General features: G+C 41.9%; 1 protein-coding gene across 12 annotated transcripts in view; it reads left to right on the top strand.

Annotated features, from left to right (window-relative positions):
* The window catches only part of PLCB4 (phospholipase C beta 4), a 333,392-nt gene that overhangs the window by 267,561 nt on the left and 45,356 nt on the right, over positions 1-20,475 (top strand). For all 12 annotated transcript variants that reach the window (XM_075925708.2, XM_075925695.2, XM_075925700.2 and 9 more), the window contains 4 exons: positions 7,979-8,067; positions 8,864-9,014; positions 12,778-12,827; positions 12,943-13,008. In XM_075925708.2, the coding sequence (XP_075781823.1) occupies positions 7,979-8,067; positions 8,864-9,014; positions 12,778-12,827; positions 12,943-13,008 (356 nt within the window). The remainder of the gene's footprint in view (positions 1-7,978; positions 8,068-8,863; positions 9,015-12,777; positions 12,828-12,942; positions 13,009-20,475) is intronic.

The raw sequence follows: 20,475 nt of genomic DNA, 5'->3' as shown, positions 1-20,475 counted from the left end.
TTTAGTTGCCCTACGTCATCTTATTGTCAGACTGCAGGTGGGTGTACCGGGCAATTTCTATTCTCAGTAAGTATTTGCCATTGAGAAATTTTTTTCAGGTGGTTTGAAATATGCTCCGGTATGGAGCATGGACCATGGGCCTCCTGTATGCTACTTAAGACCTCAAAGTAAGGCTCACAATGGATTTTAAGTGGTCCATAGGCCTTTGTTGTATCCTTGTGCACAGATGTGAACATCACCCTCAAAAACAATGAGGAGTCCTGTAGCACCTTAGAGGCTGTTTGTGTCTGAGGTTGTCAGCCGACGGTCAGGGCAGTGAGTCCCTTATGACCGGCTGAAGTTCTTTAAATTGTGCTTGGTTCTGTTATAGCAACTGAAGGAGTCAGGTTAAAGCTTAAACAGTTACTATTTATTGTTACAGGGTAAACTTAGTTGTTAAATGCTACTACTGTGTTACAGATAACACAGACACTACAAAGGACAGGACAGAAATTACACTAATAAGTCACTTACAGGTACCATGAAACCCTTTGGTTCTCTGAGCTCTTATTAAATGCATGCAAAATAGACACATAGCAGGTATATATTCTCACCCCTGCGTTCCAGACTTGGCGTGGCCAGCGTCTTTCTCTCAATCCCTCGGGAAGAAGTAGGGCGAGGTTGGGCGTCCCACAGACCTCGGGAGACAATCAATACCTGCCAGCAGGTATAGATGATTGGAGCTCAAATGGGGTGGGCTGCTGAACCTCTTTTATACCCCTTGGGTCATGTAGGCTTCTTCCTGTTCTTAAGTGGCCAATTAGGAAAAATGGCTTTGAATGCCAAGTTTCCCACGAAGGGTGTAAAGCATAATTTACACCTGGGAAATTGCAGACAATGGGCACCTCTGGTATGTGATGGGCGAAGATTCCTCTCCTGGGACAGTGCAGGCGTGTCAATTACTGGTACTAGCCATCAGGGCGACGGGAGGCCCCGGGTCATTAGCTAGCCCATTTACTGTCTGGTTTCTGTTTATGGTAGAGTCAGGGACAGGCAGCACACCTGTGTTCCCAGGGCATCAAAGGCTGACTGCCTTTCTCTTGCTCTCTGGGGGGGGGGACAAGATGGGGTTCGTGGAAAAACAAGATGGGGTGTGTGTCTGGCTACAGAGGTGCCGTAGGATTCCTCGTTTTTGCAGATACAGACTAGCACGGCTGCCTCTCTGAGACTTTTCACCCCCAAAGAGATTTTGGGAAACCTCATTGGAAAAATTATTTTTTTGCTCTTTATAAAATTAATTCAAAATATGAAGGTTACTGAGTTTAGTGCAAAATAAAATACAGGACTATGTAGCACTTTAAAGACTAACAAGATGGTTTATTAGATGATGAGCTTTCGTGGTATCCTTTGGTATATATGGCTGTGACTATTTTTCTTCCACTGTTTGATCTGAGGAAGTGGGTCTGGCCCATGAAAGCTCATCATCTAATAAACCATCTTGTTAGTCTTTAAAGTGCTACATAGTCCTGTATTTTGTTTCAGCTACACCAGACTAACACGGCTACATTTCTATCACTATAGTGCAAAATAGTTAGTGCAACTTTCATGTAGATTGGATTTTCAGTAGTAAAAGAGAGAGAGAGACTGTTAAAGGGACTATTTTTAGCCAAATATATTTTTAAATATATACACACCATTTGTTAGTATTTACCACTAAGCTTTAAAAAGAAAACATTAGGTCCTGGCTTTTGGGACAGCTCTCATGCCTAAAATTCAGCATATGCATAAATGTTTGAAGAATCAGGGCCTTTGATGGCAAAAATGATAAGTTACCCATTTACTCCCACTGACATCAGTGAGATGTTTTCCATTGATTTGATTGTTCCCTGTTTTCATGGAATCAGCTTTAACCAACAGTTTTTAGCACGAAGGCCCCCAATTCAGAAAAGAACTTTAGCATGTGCTTCATTCAATGCTGTTATATTCAGCATATAAGCACATGCTCACAGTACTGTTCTGAATCAGAGTGAGTTTCTAAATTGGGACCATGCGTTTTGTAAAGTTCTGGAACCCACTTATAACGGATATATTTATGAATGAGATCAAATGTATAAACAAAGATTTCCATTTGAAATTGCAGCTTAGCTAAAGTGGGACATACATAAATTCCGATGAGTTTCCTATTTACTGTTCAATCTGCAGAATTTTGGGTTTGTTTTTTTTAAGAATTTACTCTTCACACTAGGGATGTTTGAGTGCAAACGACTAACCATTTAACCGATAAATGGATGCTTATCACTCAGTTACCGGTGTTGGTTACACTGAGCAAAGCTGCTTTCCCAGGAGCCGGGTGGGTCAGGACTGCCTGTTCTGCTCACAGGGAAGAGACTTTGCTACTGGCTTTGCTCCTGGGGAGGAAGCTTCGCTGCCACAGCAAATGCTCAGTGTCGCTTGCTCTGCTAAATTGCCAACATTTCAACAGATGCTTTGTCTGTAAGATGTCAAGACATTATAAAATAATGTTCCCCCCTCCCCCCACGTAGTTTCATCATTAGAGTGAAATATTGCTAGGGTCAGGAAACTATATGTGATTTCTTGTTGCCTATGTGTGCTAATGAGAACTAAAGAAGCTCAGTTATTATTTCTCATTTCCCAAACACTGTCATTTTTGACCTGTCACCCATTATATTTTCCTCACTGATATGGAGCAGTAGCCTGATGACCAAAAGAGACTTGAGGTGTTGCTTTTGATGTCCAGAAGGCATCACTACTATTACATTTGCCTGTGGGACTTGTGTGCTTGTCATCTGCTCTGTCTTTTACATTTGTTTTATCAACTACAATTAGTATTTTAAATTGTTTAGTTAAAATATCAAGAATCCCAATTTTGAACTGCTTTCTTTTTTTCCCTGTAGGAGTAAGATTTAGGAACGTCTCTCATGCCAAATAATAATGATTAGCATTGCTTCATATTAGGGTTAGGAAAAGCATGCACCGTTTTGGGTTTGGGTTTGGGTTTTTTTCACGTGGTTTGCTAGTTTTCTGTGAGCTGTTTCAGTTCTCTTGTTCTTAATGACCACAGTACACAATACCGGTCTGAATAAATACAAAATGGGGCAGCAGAGTTTAAAAAGAGGCTTTTGTGATATATAGAGCGTGTACATAAGTAAGCACTAACATAGAGAGAGTGTACATAAGTAAGCATTATATTATATTATATTATATTATATTATATTATATTATATTATATTATATTATATTATATTATATTATATTATATTATATTATATTATATTATATTATATTATATTATGCAAGTTAGACATCTATCAGGGATGGTCTAGACCAGTGGTCCCTAATCTTTTGGAGCTGCCGGGCACCCGGGGATGGGGCTGCTCACGCGCCGGGTGCGTCCAGAGCCAAAGCTGCCAATTCGCCGTGCACCTGGAACGGCGCCCCCCATAGCCACACACCCAGAGCCAGCGCCCCCCATGCGCTGCGCGTCCTGGCGTGGGGCTGCACATTCGCCGCGCACCCGGGGACAGTGCTCACTGTGCGCCCGGGTGCAGGCCCGCCCATTCGCTGCACGCCCAGGGCCAGCACTCCCCATGCACCGTGCACCTGGGGCCAGCACTCCCCGTGTGCTACGCACCCGGGGGCGGGGCCACCCATGCACCCGGGGCTGGCGCCGCACATGTGCTGCGTGCCCAGGATGGGGCTGACCCCGAGCACTTGGCGGGCGCATGTAAATGCCCCAGCAGGCGCCATGGCACCCACAGGCACCGCATTGGGGACCACTAGTCTAGACGGTACTGGGTCCTGCCATGGGGGCGGGGGACTGGACTCGATGACCTCTCGAGGACCCTTCCAGTTCTAGTGTTCTATGATTCATTTGTGTTGTGAGTTCTGTGTCTATAACATATGCTTTCTAGGGTTACAGTGGTTATACACAACTTTGTTGTTGTTGTTGAACTCACAGCTTCAAAAGTTTTTAGTATTCAATCACCTTACCAAAAAGACCATAAAAAAAGGAAAATTTAAGCATAGGACAAGTGGTGGGGTGGAAAGAATGGTGAATAATTTACTTCCAAAAGAAACTTTGAGCCTTTGATGAGGTTTATAAATGATTGATAACACAATTTGCAAAGGTTTCACACTCCCACACACTTAAGGAGCTTGCTTTTTTTTTTTTTTTTTTAAGTTCTTGAGATTCAAGGTCCATTTTTAAATACTGTGTCATGGTTGGAGGATCGAGGCAGGCATGGATTTTTGTTAAAGGGTAGGATCTAGGGACTGGAAGGGCAGCTGCTCAGTTAGAGGAGAGGGAAAATACTCAGGGTGCTGGGACCATTATGTGCTTGGGAGAAAGCTATGCCCATTTCATATCTGTTGGACGAGTGAGGAGAGAGGATACCAGTTGGTGGGCAATAGTGGAACAGTCTATTTTAGGCAGGCCCACCGACAGTGTGGGGGAAAGGGGACAGCTGCCCTGGGGTCTTGCGATTGCTTGCCCGCTGCCATTCTAGTGCAGTAGTGGCTAGAGCACAGGCCTCTTTAATTCACCACTGGAGCACCGTGCACGATGTCCCAGGTGGTGCTAAGGGCTGGGAGGGAGCGTGTCGTGGTCTAGGCAGTGCTGAAGGTTGGCTGCTTCCGTCCCCACCCTGTCCAGGAACACGGAGCTGGCCCCCCCCACACACACACTTTGCCCTGGGGCTCAGCGAGGCTGTTCTCTCCCCTGCTTTCAGGTGGTTAACTGAGCTGTCTAGGTAAAAACAAAATTATTTAATGCAACTTACATATCTCGTACAAACATACTGATCAAGTAGATACTAAGAACAGAGGGTCTGATTGTTCATTTTTGACTTGGGCAAAACTTCCAGTAACTTCAGAGGGATGTTTGCCTGCATAAGGACTGCAAGATTATCCCCCAAATTCTAACTGGTTCATAGTTTTTTTTCCTGGACTAGTGTATGCATCCCTAGTCTTGTTCTTTATCTATGACATCACAACTAGTTACTTTGAAAATAGCCATTATATGACACACAATTCTGGTATGTGAAATAACATTCAGATTTGTATAAAAACCTTGACTGCTGAAAGCATCACTTTAGAAGTACAGCGCTGTTTTACTAAGACTATCTGGAATTCACAACCAAAGAATGGTTCTTTACTATAAGCAACCAGAAGATGGGTTACTTTTTAAAATCACAATATTCTGTATTTAAAAAAGTCCACCATGAACATGGTATTGTGTCTGAGGGGAAGTAGTCAAACTCACGACTTTCCTTCCAGCGTGTGAGGAAGGGGTTAGTTGTATTTTATCTGAATAATCAGTTGTGTTCCTCCAGAATACAGTAAAGTTAGAATATCATCCATGATGACTCTCATGATGTCCATAATAAGAGTGCAGGCATATTCTGTACAATAGTGAATGGTTGAATCAGGATATAGCTTTTAGGTAAGAGAATGGATTTCTGTGTGATACTTCTTCATCTCTAAGGCCCATTTAGTATTAATTTATTTAAAACTAGCAGAAATACCTGGTGTTGCCCGGGGAAAATATAGTAAAAGGTGTGATGAATGAACTACATTAATGACATTAACATAGCATATTTTATTGGAAATACTTTTCTCTTATATATATTATATATATAAAAGTTGACAGCGGGGAGTGCAATTCAATTACTGCTAAATTATTGTCAAGTCAAGAAAATTTATTTGTAAAGAGCTGTTTTTACATATATATATATAAATGTCAGCTTACATTGTAAGAACATTTATTTATTTATTTATTCCACGATTTCTTGCGGAACCCCTGACGATGGTCTGCGGAACCTCAGGGTTCCGCGGAACCCCGGTTGTGGAAAACTGACTTAAATCATCAAAAAGGTGCTTCCTGATTCAATAACCCTGCATAAAACACTATATGGGACAAGGTGAATGTTTTCCATGACTGGCAAGGGAGTCAGGGATACTTGCTGTTCATACCATTCTGTAAATGTGCATGGCCCTGTGCAGTAGTTAAACTATAGCAGCTCCAAAGGCTTGCCCTGGTGAGCCCTCAGCAATTTTAATATCATGCCTGTGGGTGTGAATAGTAAAACTCCTGTTTTCTTCAGTGATTCATAATCAGGTCTCCATTCAGCAATGTACTCAAGTGTGTGCCTAATTTGAAAGACAGTGGTTTTACTCACGTCACTAGGACTTTCCTTGTGCTTCAAATTAGGCATGAGTTTAGGTACCTTGTTAAACCAGGATCTAAATACACACATGGATGCAGTGCATGCAGGGTTAATAAAAGAGAACACTCCTTATAGCTGAGATGCTTTTAAGAAAAGGAAGGGGGTTTATTAAGGTTTTTTTGACACAGTTAAGAGAAGGCAGAAGGTACACAGCTTCACTATTGGAAAAATAGTTATGTAGGGGTACGAATCACAAGCAGATAAGAGTGGAAAGTGATTTCACAATCATTATCTGGTAGCTGTCAGCAGAACCACTCAGATGAAGGGAAGAAGAAAAATAATCTAAAATGAGCTTTTTCTACACCCAGCAATTTTCTGTGCATTTTGTCCCTCTCCTGCTCTTTCATAGCGGATGTGTGGGAGGGGAAACAGAAGGAGATGTTCACACAAAACTTTGCCTGTAGGACTTAGATTCTTTGCCCACAATTGGGTCTGTCCCTGTCCCTCTCTCAGTTGACAAAAATAACCTGTGAGTTCTGTTAAGGGGTTCATGCTTGAATGCTTGATCCATTGTAAGGTTCATCACTACTTAAAATCAGGCCGGGGTGGGGCGGGTCTGCTCCCCACACTTTTAAGGAGCAGGAATTCTTCTGTCGGTATGCTCCAACCAGAAGGGCTTTAAGAGCAACAGGGTCACAACACAATCCTAATTTACTAATTGATTTATGTCCTCTTTGTTGCATCCCAGACTTGGGCCTTGGCAAGGTGAGAGGGATGAGCAGTAGTGCTGACATGAACCATACAGGAGGAAATCTATAAATAAAATATGTCACTTGTACTATTGTTTTAGACATCTGTATCAGTCAGTTAGTTCCCTTCACCTATAAACCATGGAAAAGTTCAGATCTGTTTGTGTGAAGGCATTTTTTTTTCTTCTAAACTGATAAGCATGCCCTTTGGCAACCAAGAGAAAAAATTCAACCAATGTCTGAAGGAAGACAGTGTGGCCTAGTGGAATGATTACTGACCTGGGATTCAGAAAACCTGGGTTTTGTTCTTGGCTCAGCCACCGGCTGTCTGATGACCATGGGCAAGTGACATTGCTCTGTGCCTCGGTTTCTCCTCCATTTGTAAAATAAGAACAATGCTATGGCTCACCTTTATAAAGAACTCTGAGCTCTGCTAAATTGTTGTTATGGCCTGCTCAAAAGCCTTCTGCATAGAAGTCTTTCCATAGATTTCGCAGGGCTTTAGATTAGGCCTTTACTCAACTTGTGCCTAAATTCTCCACCTTAAAATGGAAATAATCATATTCCCAAGCCCATAACTAATAGGAGTATTGTAATGGCAAATCCATTAACGTTCCTCATGCTCACATACACTGTAGTGATGCGGGCCATATAAATAAATGGCAGATAAAATGATTGGAAAGAGTTGGATTCTTTTTTGGGGGAGAGAAGGGGAGGGAGATTCACATGATGGTTATTGTGCTTTTTGGCTGATCCAAGGTAGAACTAGAGTAACCTTGAAATGTAAATTTCGTTTTCTGGAATCAGAGAGGATGCTGAGCTGATATGTATAATGATCATGACATTTTTATCTCCTTTTCTCTGCCCAGGGAGAATGAGAGAGTAACTTAAGTAAAAAGCTTACCCAGTCCTACCAAGCTGTCTATGAAAATTTGGCCCAGTGTTGTGGACTGTGGGACATGTGACAAGAATAGAATAAAGCCTTTGTGAAAACTGAATGGCATTGTGCTTTCTGATTGACTCTGAAAAGGTTGAGAAAGTGATAAACATTCGATCTTCTTTCAGATATTGTGGATGCTTTGTCAGATCCAAAGAAATTTTTATCTGTCATGGAAAAAAGAGCAGACCAGATGAGAGCTATGGGTATTGAAACTGTAAGTAAAAATTCACTATGAACATAGGCAAAATAATTTCATATAGTGGACAATGCAAAATACAGGCTACACTTTACGAGACACAATATCACTGCAAAGAGTTTTTGGACTACAACGTTTGGTCAGTTCTCCCACTGATAAATTGTTATTGCAAGTTATTTTCTTGGAGTACATCTACATTGAACAGCTATTTTGGGATACCCCAGGTATCCCGAAATAGCTACCCCACGTCAACACAAGCCATTATTTTGAAATATTTTTTTAAATAACAGGCATGCTATTTCACCATTCCAACAAACCTCGTTGAATGATGGATAAGGGATGGCTCGAAATAGTGCATTATTTCTAAATTTGGTGCTGTGTAGACGCGCCAAATTTCAAAATAGCCTATTTCAAAATAGATTCGAGATAAGATGCACAATTTGCGTAGCTCAAATTGCGTTTCTTATTTCAAGTTTAAGGTGTTGTGTAGACGCAGCCTTTGTCATTTTTTCAAATAGAAATCTCTTGTAGTCTTAAATACATGGATACGTGTTGCCAGATTTATTAAAATAGCCTTCCCTGCATTCCCAAATATAGTCACAAACATGAGGAAATTTTTTCAGTCATGGCAGCACATTCATGTATCTAATATTTAAAAGGAGCCGTCCTTATTAATTTTCAGGAAAAAATAGGTTATACGATCTTTGTTTGAAAATAATATTTGAAAACCTATATATGGGGAATTTTCTTTAAAGTAAAACACTTCATTTCTCTTCCCCCTGCAAATGATATTATGTAATAATGCTTTTTCCAGAGTGATATAGCTGATGTACCAAATGACACCTCAAAGAATGATAAGAAAGGAAAAGCTAATAATGCAAAAGCAAGTGTGACTCCTCAGAGCAGCTCTGAACTTAGACCATCTACCACTTCTGGCCTTGGACCTGGGATGGAAACTAGGAAAGGTAAGGGGAAAAGAGCTTTCTCTCCTTTAAATGGTTTAGACGTGTGCTAAGAAGTCCTACCTCATTGTTTTTTAGTCTTGTACTTCCTATTGCTTCTAATCCCACAGGGAAGCTCAAAAAATAAGATTTTACTAATGGTGTCTCTGTCCACTTGGCAAATACTGTTTTATGCACATGTCTGTTGGCACAGAAGCCAACATGGTTGGATTTTATTAAATATCATGCTGATGCACCAGTGTAGTCAATGCCATCAGCAAGTATGCACAGCACTGGGAACGATGTTTATTAATGATCTGCCTGAGTCAGGCTAGTAGGGAAACCTGTCCTCTTGTATACTTAATAAAAATTCTTTTGTTTTTAAAATCCTAAGCAGAGTGGTTGATTAATTAAAAAAAAACCCACAAGTATTTAGGATTCTGCAAGGAATCTCCCATCAAATTAGAAATGTTTTAAGGTGTGGCCATACTCTGAAAAGTATCTACAAAATTGGAATTGAGGGCATCCATGTTAAATGATCAAATATTTCCCTATCAAATGAGCTCAGGTTATGAGCAGATAGGTGTGTTTTCATAACTGCTTGTCCTGCAAAATCATTGAGATTCAAATGGGTTCTTTCTCTCTCATACATCATCACAGATAATAGCAGGCCCGTGAAGCCAAATAGGTTTACACAGGTATTATTGAGTGAAACTTGGTAATGTGCCAGAAGGAATAGAATTCAGCTCATTCTCTCGTATCTCCTTGGCTTTGCAGAGATAATTGGAGTAAAAGTAAAACTTATTTTTTGGCAAGAAATTTAGCAGGTAGGGCTGAATACACACCAATAAGTAGAGCAGTTAGAAAAGAAGGTGCATTTCTATACTGTCACTTTTCAGAGTAAAGCAGCTCATGTTTGGAATCTAACCTGCTTCATTTTCCCTCTGACAGTAAAACAGTCTGTTTGTGAATTGAGATACTATGATATAAATATAAAAATAATGACATTGAATTGTAATATTCATATTTCATTAGAAAACTGTTGTAGTAAACTTATTGTCTGTTAATTAAGAGCATGTGTGTGAATTCAGTTACTAGTCTGAGGAAATAGGTTTTCAGGCTGGTTACCACAGGGCTGGAGCACACAAAATCTACTAGGCTGGGCCTCCCTAGGTTATGATGCGTGAGGAGAATGTGAAGAGAGCCTTTTTCCTTCTCAGTTGGGGGCCACATCAGTAAGGGTTGGGGGGGGCTTCCCCTCACTTGTAAGCAGCCCCAGACTGATTTTCTTTGGGTCAGTGTCCCCCCCATGCTAAAAAGGTTCCACAGCCCTGGAATAGAGAGTATATTGTGGACAATAGAGAGTTTGTGGATGATACCAAGTTGGGAGGGGTTGTGAGAATAGGATTAAAAATTCAAAATGATCTGGACAAACTGGAGAAATTATCTGAAGTAAATAGGATGAATTTCAGTAAGGAAACATTCAGAATATTCTGCTTAGGAAAGAACAATCAGTTGCACACATACAAAACAAGAAATATCTGCCAAGGAAGGAATGCTGCAGGAAGGGATCGGGGATCATAGTGGATCACAGGCTAAAAATGAGTCAGCAGTGTAATATTATTGCAAAAAAGCCCTCAACTGGAGTACTGTGTCAGGAAAGATGTGGACAAATTAGAGAAAGTCCAGAGACTAGCAATGAAAATGATTAAGGGTCTAGTAAACATGATTGGTGAAAGAAGACTAAAAAAACTGGGTCTGAGTCTGAAGAAAATCTTAAGAGGGGAAATGGAAACAGTTTTCAAATACATAAAAGACTGTTATGAGGAGGAGGGAGGTCGAGTGTTCTCATTAACTTCTGATGATAGGACAAGAAGCAATGGGCTTAAATTTCAGCAGTGGCAGCTTAGAGTGAACATTAAGTTCCAGGGCAGTTAAGCTCTGGAATAAATTGCCTAGGAAGGCTGTGGGAGATCCATCAGTGGAAATTTATGAGAGCAAGTTAGACAAAAACCTGTCAGAGATGGTCTAGATCAGTGGTTCCCAACCTTTTTCCCATGAAGGAACTCCTACAATAATTTTTCATATCCCAAGGAACCCTACCTATGAAAACGTTTGCTTGGCCAGAAAAAGTTGACAGCGGGGAGCGCAATTCAATTACTGATAATTTTTTTCAAGAAAATGTTTTTGTAAAGAGCTGTTTTATTTATATATATATATATATATATAATATAAATGTCAGCTTACATTGTAAGAAAAAAAATTGGAGCATTTTTCCTGTCTCTCTTTCTCTTCTCCTCCTCCTCCTGCCTCTGGGTACGTCTACACTAGCCCCCTAGATCGATCTAGGGAGGCTAATGAAGGCAACCGAAATTGCAAATCAAGACTGGGATTTAAATATCCCATGCTTGATTTTCATGTTCCTGGCTGGTTGCCATTTTAGAAATTGACTAGCCCAAAGTAACTCCCCGCGTCTGCACGAGGCAGTGAAACGGGATTCCGATTTAAAGCCCCTAAATTGAATTAGCTGGTAAACCTCATTGCAGAAAGATCCATCTAGGGGGCTAGTGTCGACGTACCCTCACTCTCTCTTTCTCTTCTCCTCCCCCTCCTGCCTCACTCTCTCTTTCTCTTCTCCCCCTCCTGCCTCTCACTCTCTTTCTCTTCTCCTCATCCTCCTGCCTCTCACTCTCTCTTTCTCTTCTCCTCCCCCTCCTGCCTCTCACTCGTGGAGCCCAAATGTCTGCTTGCTCCCATGCGGCGGCCCAGCTGAGCGGCGCAGAAGTCCCCGCCCGCTTGTGCTGCTTGCTCCCACGCAGCGGCCCGTCTGAGCAGCACAGAAGTCAGCCGGGCACCAGGGCGGGAGGCAAAGGGCATGACAGATTCTCCAGGCCCCGCCAGCATTATATATTCCACGATTTCTCACGGAACCCCTGATAATGGTCCGCGGAACCCTGGTTGGGAAACACTGGTCTAGATAATACTCAGTCCTGCCATGAGTAGAGGGGTCTAGACTTGATGACCTCTTGAATCCTACACTTCTAAGAATCTGTGATTTTTATGTCCATAAGAGGGCTTCTCTCATCAACAGAGCTACTGACTCTTCCAAGGTGGGTTGACTTCACTGACAGACGAAGCTCTCATGTTGGTGTACTAGCCTTTTCACTGAAGTGTAGCAGTGGTACAGCTAAACCATTTCAGTGTTTTAACTGTACACCGACCCTAAGGTAGTTAATTAAATAAACAGAATGTAGTATATTAGCGACTGACCCAACATTGTATGTAAGAATTAAAGAGGGTCTTGGGCAGTGAGATTTTCTCAAGGGACCCCATTGACTATGGCTTTGTAACTGAAAGAATGTTAAGGTCTGACAGTAAAAACAGTATTTGCCAGAACCTAAAGAAAGGTAAATTGTGAAATTGCACAAATAGTCTGCTCTGTTTCTGAGCAAGTGATTTTGACATATTCTTGCCTTGCTTTTGTTTGAAACTCAAGCTGGAAAGGAAAGGAGGTTGGAATTCAGCTCTAGTTTTATTTTCTTCTTACACCAATAAAATGATGGATGGTACAATGCTGTTGAAAACAAAATTAAATATACCTTTTCCATGTCTCTCCATAATTACATTGTTTTTAAATGGAACTCGGGTGTTTGTTTATGTTATACATTTTAATATGAAATGCATTAATTACTATCTAACAAATATAAGTTGTGGTGAAATTAAATACAAAAACTGATATGTACTAATGTGTCTGAAGTTCTAGATAAAATGTATTGATGCCTTCTAGGTATAGAACTTATTCCTCAAGTGAAGATAGAAGATTTAAAACAAATGAAGGTAAGTTCGGGCATAAACTTTGCAAGATGATATATACATTTGCAAACAGCAAGATTTTATCTGGCATCAGTCATTATGACAACAGGAAAATTGATCCAAGTTCCTTTTTTTGTAGGCTTACATAAAGTATTTAAAGAAACAACAGAAAGAGCTGACTGCTTTAAAGAAGAAGCATGCCAAGGTATGACAATTAGAGTTCCAAGGGCCAAAGCTGAATTAAGCTACCCAGTCTCAGCTACGTCAATTGTGTAGCTGAAGTCGAAATAGCTTAATTTGGCTTTTAGCACTGGCTGCACAGCAGGAAGTCAAAGGAAGAACTTCCCTTACTCCACGTGAAATGAGGGCTACCATGAGTTGGAGTAAAAATGTCGAGCTGGAAGACTTATTTCGAAATAAAGGCTTGTAGTGTAGACGCGCACTGCATTATTTCGAAATATCATTAGTTATTCTGAAATAATGCTGCTGTGTAGACATAGCCTAAGAGTTTGGGGAAACACACCTCACACACAAGTTTACTCCCTTTATTTAAAAAAAAGTCAAATCGTTCATAACCATAAATAGAATGTAATGATAGTCAATGGGAAAACTAGGGATAAGTAAATTGGGTTAGCAACAAGTAGATATTTATTTTAGCCTGCACTAAGGACATCCTTCAATAGGCACTATTTCCCTTGAGAACTTTTGAATATCCCTTCAGCTTCCTGCACAATTTTGTTTGATTTCTGTAAAGAGCAAAAGATCACCCTTACTAGGTACTGGTTTCTGCTAGCCTCTTAGATAATTGTTTCTAAGTGTTATGGAAAATTTTGAGAATTAGGTAGATGAAATATGCTGTATCAAAGACAAAGAGTGTAGGAGTTGCGTGGAAAGAAAATGTAGGTGGAGAGAGTAGATGAAAAATTAGATCCTCTCTTTGTTCTGTGTATAATAATTACAGTGTGGGTAGTCACCTTTTGCTTGATATTATTAGCAGTAGTGTCCAATTTATTGGTCCCCTACTACTGTGTTTCATAGCATAATATGGCATGCACAGTTCCCTCCCTCCCATACTCATAGTATGTCCCTAATTATGCCTGGTATGACAGGAAACATAACAAGTGAAGAAAGTACCAAGATTCTGAATTTGGTCCCATACTGGCAGCATAGAAAAGCACCACATGGCTTTATCGTCAGTCATGTCCTTGTTATTAAGTAAGTGTTCTTTGATATCTTTGGAGTCATATGCTGAGGATTCATTTTCATTGCCTGCTTGGATTGATAGATGTGGCTGACCAATTGTAGTGTCTGAAGTTTCATCAGAACCTGCAGCAGCATCTTTTTCCAGAAAAGCCCTTGTGTTTATCTTCACAACCGTAGCTGGGCTGGTAACTATCAGAGAACTAATAATAACATTAAGCACTTTTAATACAAGGCTTTTCATCTTCAAAGCACTGTATTAAAATTAAGTAATTAAATCTGAAGGCCCCCTCTCTCCCTCCATGAAAGACGGAAGTAAACACAAGTTGAACCTTTCTAATCCAGAACTCTCTCATCTGGAAACATCCATCGTCCAGAATGATTTTAGTTAGTCAGATTTCCAGTTTTCATGGGTGTGGCCAAGTTTCCCACAGTCCCATAAAGTTTGTTTACAGGCACCAGTCCTAGCTCTCAGTGTTCTGTGCTGTTATTTAGCTTGAATTTACCCCTAAATGTCTTCTAAGAGCCCAGGAAGCAGCAGAAGTGTTGATAATGCTGCTAGACAATACTGACCTCTTGTGGTCCAGAAAATTCTCTCATTCGGAACGAGTCAGGACTTGTGGGTGTCAGACTAGAGAGGTTCAACCTATATTATTCTTTTACAGAAACTGAATTTGTGAATATCCAGAGTCACAGTAAATTCAGTTTTAAGAGCCAGAATTAGTACTTCTGTCCTGTGATGATGGGCACCCTTCAAGTATCTGAAATATACAGAATAGATCATGGGTCCCTAAACTCTTAGGTAGGGAGGGCCTCACCTTAATAGAATGTGTATCTCTTGGACGCCTGTTGGCCATTTGCAATCCATTATGTTATCTTCTCCCCCATGTGGGATTACACATCATTCCTGTGACAACTGCAGCTATAGTTTGCACAGAAAAGTAATATTAGGAAATCATTTGATGTATTTTTAGCTGTCTTATAATGCAGTGTGGCAGCTTTAGGAAGGAGGAGAGAGACATGACGTCTGCCAGCCACGATCAGCTAGAGAAACTCTGCATTATTGGACTCACTGAATCCAAGAACTACAGTACTGCCCCACCTTTGGAAGCTCCTGGCCTTGAGCCTCCTAAATTTGGAGGAACACATAATATAAAGAAGATCGTTTTCTTTTGTTTTACAAAAGGTTTTCTCTCCCTTCTCCTTACAAAGATGGCCTTGAATGCACAAATTTATATGAACTAATTGCTGGCTTGACAAGAACAAGCAGCGAAGTTCCATTTTGGCAGTAGAAGGCCTACTACCAATCCATCCCCTTTCCTCTGCATGCTGCTTCGTATGTAAAATGAGTCCATTAAGTTTGTGTCAGGTCACACAAAGAAGCATTTAGCTAACCCTCCCCAAATTCCTTGGGCTCATTTGGTGATGTGATAATGGCATAAGTTATGTTGAAAATCTAGGGGGGGAAAAACACTTTTGTAGGTCCAACCAAAAGTTCCATAGCCAATCATGTTCCTGATTCTTAGTTCTGTTCTTAGACCTCTATTCTCCTCTTTCTAACTCCTGCTCTGCACCAGGGGAAAAATTGAAAAGTTTCCCATCATCCTAACATCAGTTCAACTGAATAAACAGAATGAAACATTGGGAACCCCCTAAATTATTCATACCACCGTGGTTTTCAGCACTGCGTTGTCTAGCCCCATTCAGACAGTGCCATCTGCCATTATGCTGGCTACCCTAGGGTTTCCAATACTGGTAACAATAGTCAAAGGCTCGGCTAAACAGTGGAGAAATTGTTAGCATCACTTCTGGGTTGATGATCAGCCACAGGAAGGTCTGGTGAGAGAGAGGGGCCTTGAAGGCTGAGGCAGGAATTGGGCACTTGGCAGTGTTAGTCTTTCTACTCTCTTCATGTAGCTGCTTTTTGAAAAACTAGAAAATTACAAAGCAAAAAGAAAGCTTGTTGGTAAAACTTTCAAAAGTGCCTCAGTGATCTGTGGGCCCATTGACTTGCAGTGAGTCTCTTCTCCAAAAGTCCCATTTGGAAAAGGGGCTTAGTTATCCAGATTACTTAGACACTTCTGAAAATGCCCCTCTGAGTCTCCTGTGTGCCATTTCCATTCAGAGGAATTCCAGTTAGAGGTAATTTTGATGTTGCAGCATGATGAATAGTGGGAGAATACCAGCAGAGCGGACTGATTCAGCTTTAGGGGACCCGACAGGGAAAAGACTGAGCAATGTACCTTTAATAAGTTTTCAACAGGTGTCTCTTTCACTCACAAAGCAACATTCATGTCTCTTTGGGTGTGTCTAAACTACATGGCTCCGTCAATGGAGCCATGTAAATTAGGCTGATCGGCAGAGGGAAATAAAGCCACAATTTAAATAATCGTGGCTTCATTTAAATTTAAATGGCTGCCGCACTCTGCCGATCAGCTGTTTGTCGGCAGATCGGGGCAGTCTGGACGCGCTGCTGTCGACAATGAAGCCTTTGTCAACCGGTGCAGGTATGCCTCGTGAAATGAGGTTTACCTGCGCCGGTCAACAAAGCCTTCCTTGTCGACAGCGGCGCGTCCAGACTGCCCGGATCTGCCGACAAACAGCTGATCATCAGCTGGTCGGCAGAGCGCGGCAGCCATTTAAATTTAAATGAAGCCGCGATTATTTAAATCGCGACTTCATTTCCCTTTGCCGATGGAGCCATGTAGTTTAGACACGCCCTTTTACACAAAAGCAATGTTCCCTGCTTTTATTTTCTTTAAGTATAAATGCTTATCAGACTGCGTATTTCTAAAAACAGTGGTAGAAATATGTCAACAAAGAACAGATGCAAAAGTGTGTCTTGAAGTGAAGACCTCGTGTGTGTGCATGGGATAATAAATGGTTGAATAAAACCATGCTGTGTGTGTGTGGGAGTATGCTAACGAAAATGCACTGGTGGGGGTAAGTAGGAGTCGCACAGAAAACTGTCAGGGGTGGAAACCTTTCCTATGTTCCTGTTAACAAGAGGCTGAAGCTCCAGACAGGAGAAATGAAAAAGGCACAATAATCTTCGAAGGAGCTATAAAAATATCTGTATGTTTTTCTTTAAAGACAACATGCCCGTTTATGTTTCATGTAAAATGTGTGGACTGTTGAAAATACAGCCAAGTCTGTTTTTTATACCTATGCTGTGAATTGTATACTAAGTAGGCAGGTACCTGGATCATATGAATTGCAGAAGCGTACCTGCTGAGTAACCTCAGAATTGGTAGCTGCTCATTTTCATAGCCCTTGATAAAATTAGAACGTCCCATTTTTCCTTAATATCAGAATAGCAGTTTTGCTGATGAATACGGATGTTTGGATTTGTGATGTTTGGGAGTGGTGAAGAGGAGAGATTTTATTCAGGGGATTATAAGCAATGCAGATGAGAAGTTTATATGCCAAGCTCTGCAAAGGCAAGATATTGCTTTTGAATACATCTTGATAATTTAGAAGAGGATTCAAAGGACTAGAGGAACAATAAGACATTAAAGCAGGAAAACAAATTGGAGGGAGGACAACTTCAGTGCTTCATCTCGATTGTGATGACAGGCCACACTTTTTGTCTCAGCTTCAGTCTGCAAAGGGACCTTTCAGTCTGACCAGCATTTTGATTGAAGTAGGGCTCTCTGAGTGCGCTCCTTGCACCTGAGATTGGAAGCTTAGTGCTAGAAGTGTCCATTAGTCTGTGGCTGTGCCATTCTCCTCCTCGTGCTTCAAACCAAGGTCTTACGGGATGTCAAGGACCCCAACTAACTCTTCTGGTTCTGTGCTACCTTCTGAGGTGTGAGAGAAAACCCATTCAAGTGTCCACAGTGCTTGTTAGCATTCTTCAAAAATCATAGTTAGTTATAAATAGTTTAAAACCTGTTTTTGATCATTTATAGGTAGTTGTTTGGTAGTCACAGGGGCTTTCAGGTCCCTGTCCCCTAACCAGGCACCATCCCCCACCCCCACCCCATACCGGATGCCTGTTATGCCCAGGATCCAAGATCTGTGTGGCTTGCCTCCCTGGGCTTTCACAATCAATCACAGCATGTGCCCCTGTTTGCCTTGGGAAAGCCAATATCCCCTGTAAAAGTAATGTCTGCAGGACCTTTCTTAGCCATACCCGTCAAGCCCATGCAGACAACTTTAGAAGATTGCTGATGGATGGTGCAATGAGGTACCGGTACAGTACTGGCAGATCCTCTTCTCCCCCACTCCTCCCTCTTCTATTGGGCAGAGGCGCCCTTCCAGGCACAGTGGTCTCTGGCTCTAGGAGTAATCAGAGCAGAGCTAAAGTCTCTTCCAAACAAAGATGTGAGGAAGGTAATAGCCAACAGTCTCACAGTGAGAAATCCCCCACCAAATCCTCATCTAGAAAAAGGACCTCCCCTCCAACACCTTCTAAGTCAAGTGAGACTCCATTGCCCCACACAGGAGCATGGTTACTCGCTTCCCAGCAAGAGTGTCCCGAAACCAGTTGCAGCTGACGGGTTTCTGCACCTCAGAAAAAGCTGAACTGCTGGAATTCTATTGGGTAGTTCTTAGCACCGACTCTCAGGTTTCAAACCAAATCTTATACCTAGCCATAGCCTGACCAAACAGGCTGGGTGATGGATGCTGAGTTAGGGAACTGTCTGGAATTTGGGATGCTGCCAAGGTTGGGCAGGAGAAAGGAAAGCTTCCCGTCTTGACGGCACGACAGCAGTCCCTGCAGAGGGCTGGCTCGTAAGCCTGCATAATTGTGGCTGCACCCTGAGCCTCTTTTCTAGAAGACCTCTGTGCTAAGGGGTAGAGAGACACTGTGCTATGCTGGTCGCCTGCCCCCGTCCTGCTGAGATGAACTGCCTACATTCAGCAACGGTCTTTTCCTCTGTAGCTCTGACATACTAGCAAGATTTGCTACCAAAGAAGGAGTGTAGAGGAGAAAGAGAAATTTGCTTGAAGAGCAATCACCTTTGGGGGTTGAGTGATTTATTTTTTTAACAACCATATTTTGGTGACGGCAGCATAAATATTATTCTTAAAAGCCTCAAGTAAGATAGATAATCTAAGCACAGGCCACATCTCGCGTCATTGTTGCATTTGCTAGGCACATTAGTATCTTCCATTTTACAGCAGAATCCATTCTCCAGGGTTTCACTGTGTAACTCAGAAGACTGACAAGTCAGTGACATGAGCTTGTAACAGCTTGTTTTTCCATATGGTCTTGTTCTAAGATTGTGCAACTTCTAACCTTCTTCATATGTCTTTGCGTATGACTCTCCTCCTGCATATTCGTATTCCCCCATCCTTTTGCATTATGGAAGAGGTAGAGTTCTGTTGTGCTGGCACCAATTGTTTCAGTGTGTGCATGCCTTTCCTTTATGCCTCTCCAAAGGTTGGGCTTATTGTAGAAGGGTATAATCACAGTCCATTCGCTTACGTTGAGAACCAATCCTACTTCGTTATAAAAACGTGGAGATTGGTTTTCAAGATTTTTAAAGTAACTGAAGTTAACCCGCTCAAGTAGCATGCTGGCATGAGAAATAACTATTTTTTTTATTGAGGAAAAAAGAATCGCAAGTTCCATTTACACTTAGCACTAGCAGCAACGTGCCATCATTTGGTGGCACACACTGTTGGTCCTATGCTGGACCAACACCAAAACTGATCTTTGGCGGTGGGGTGGGGAGTGGAGAGGGAGAAAGGGACAGTATCAAACTGACTATATCGCTGGAACTATGAAGAGAGCATGGATCCACCCCACCCCACCCCAATTATTTAGCTTCCAATAGATGTTTGGGAAAAATGTATTCTTCTAGAAGTGTGCATTGAGGGGATTAATATTCCCATTAGTTGAACATACTCATTGGGATCTTCGTGCATGTGTAAATGGCAGCATGATTTTGTCTGGACTACAGCTGGATGCGTACATGGTGCCAGATTTCATCCCAATCCTCCTGTGCTATAATTCTGTCCTTCCGGAAATCGTTTACCAACTGGTTTCAAGAGCATGCCAGTCGTAGCACCTGGGTGGATTATTTGTGCTGTTTACATTTTCAGCAAGTACTGGGTTTCGGCGTGTCTATAAAGTGCTCACGCAGCAACCCAATGCAGTAGGTCTTCGTGTGGCAGGTGGGAAGGAAAGGGGATGACGCTCCCTTAAGGGTCTGTCCTGCGTTTGTTTAGGGAAAGGAGACTTTACCTCACTGCTCACTGGGACAGGAAGTGGCCAGATCAGGCAGGTGAGCGCCAATGGGAGGGAAGATGGGTGTAGCGCGTGCAGTCCAGAAAGAGCACACGCTCTCTGAGGAGTCAGCAGCCCCAGCTCTCCCACCCAAGACATCCAAGTAGGACTGGGGTTGGGTATGATCTGCTATGGGCAGCATGTTTGCTGCATGTTTCCTCCTTTGGGGCTAGGAAGGAATTTTCCCCCCACCTACCCCTGCCACATTGGTCAAGAAATGGTGCCTTTTGTCAT

This window comes from Pelodiscus sinensis, chromosome 3, assembly GCF_052426305.1.
Source record: "Pelodiscus sinensis isolate ZL-2025 chromosome 3, ASM5242630v1, whole genome shotgun sequence".
NCBI lineage: Eukaryota > Metazoa > Chordata > Testudines > Trionychidae > Pelodiscus > Pelodiscus sinensis.
The sequence above is the reverse complement of the archived record's forward strand: the minus strand, read 5'-3'. Positions and strand labels throughout refer to the sequence as shown.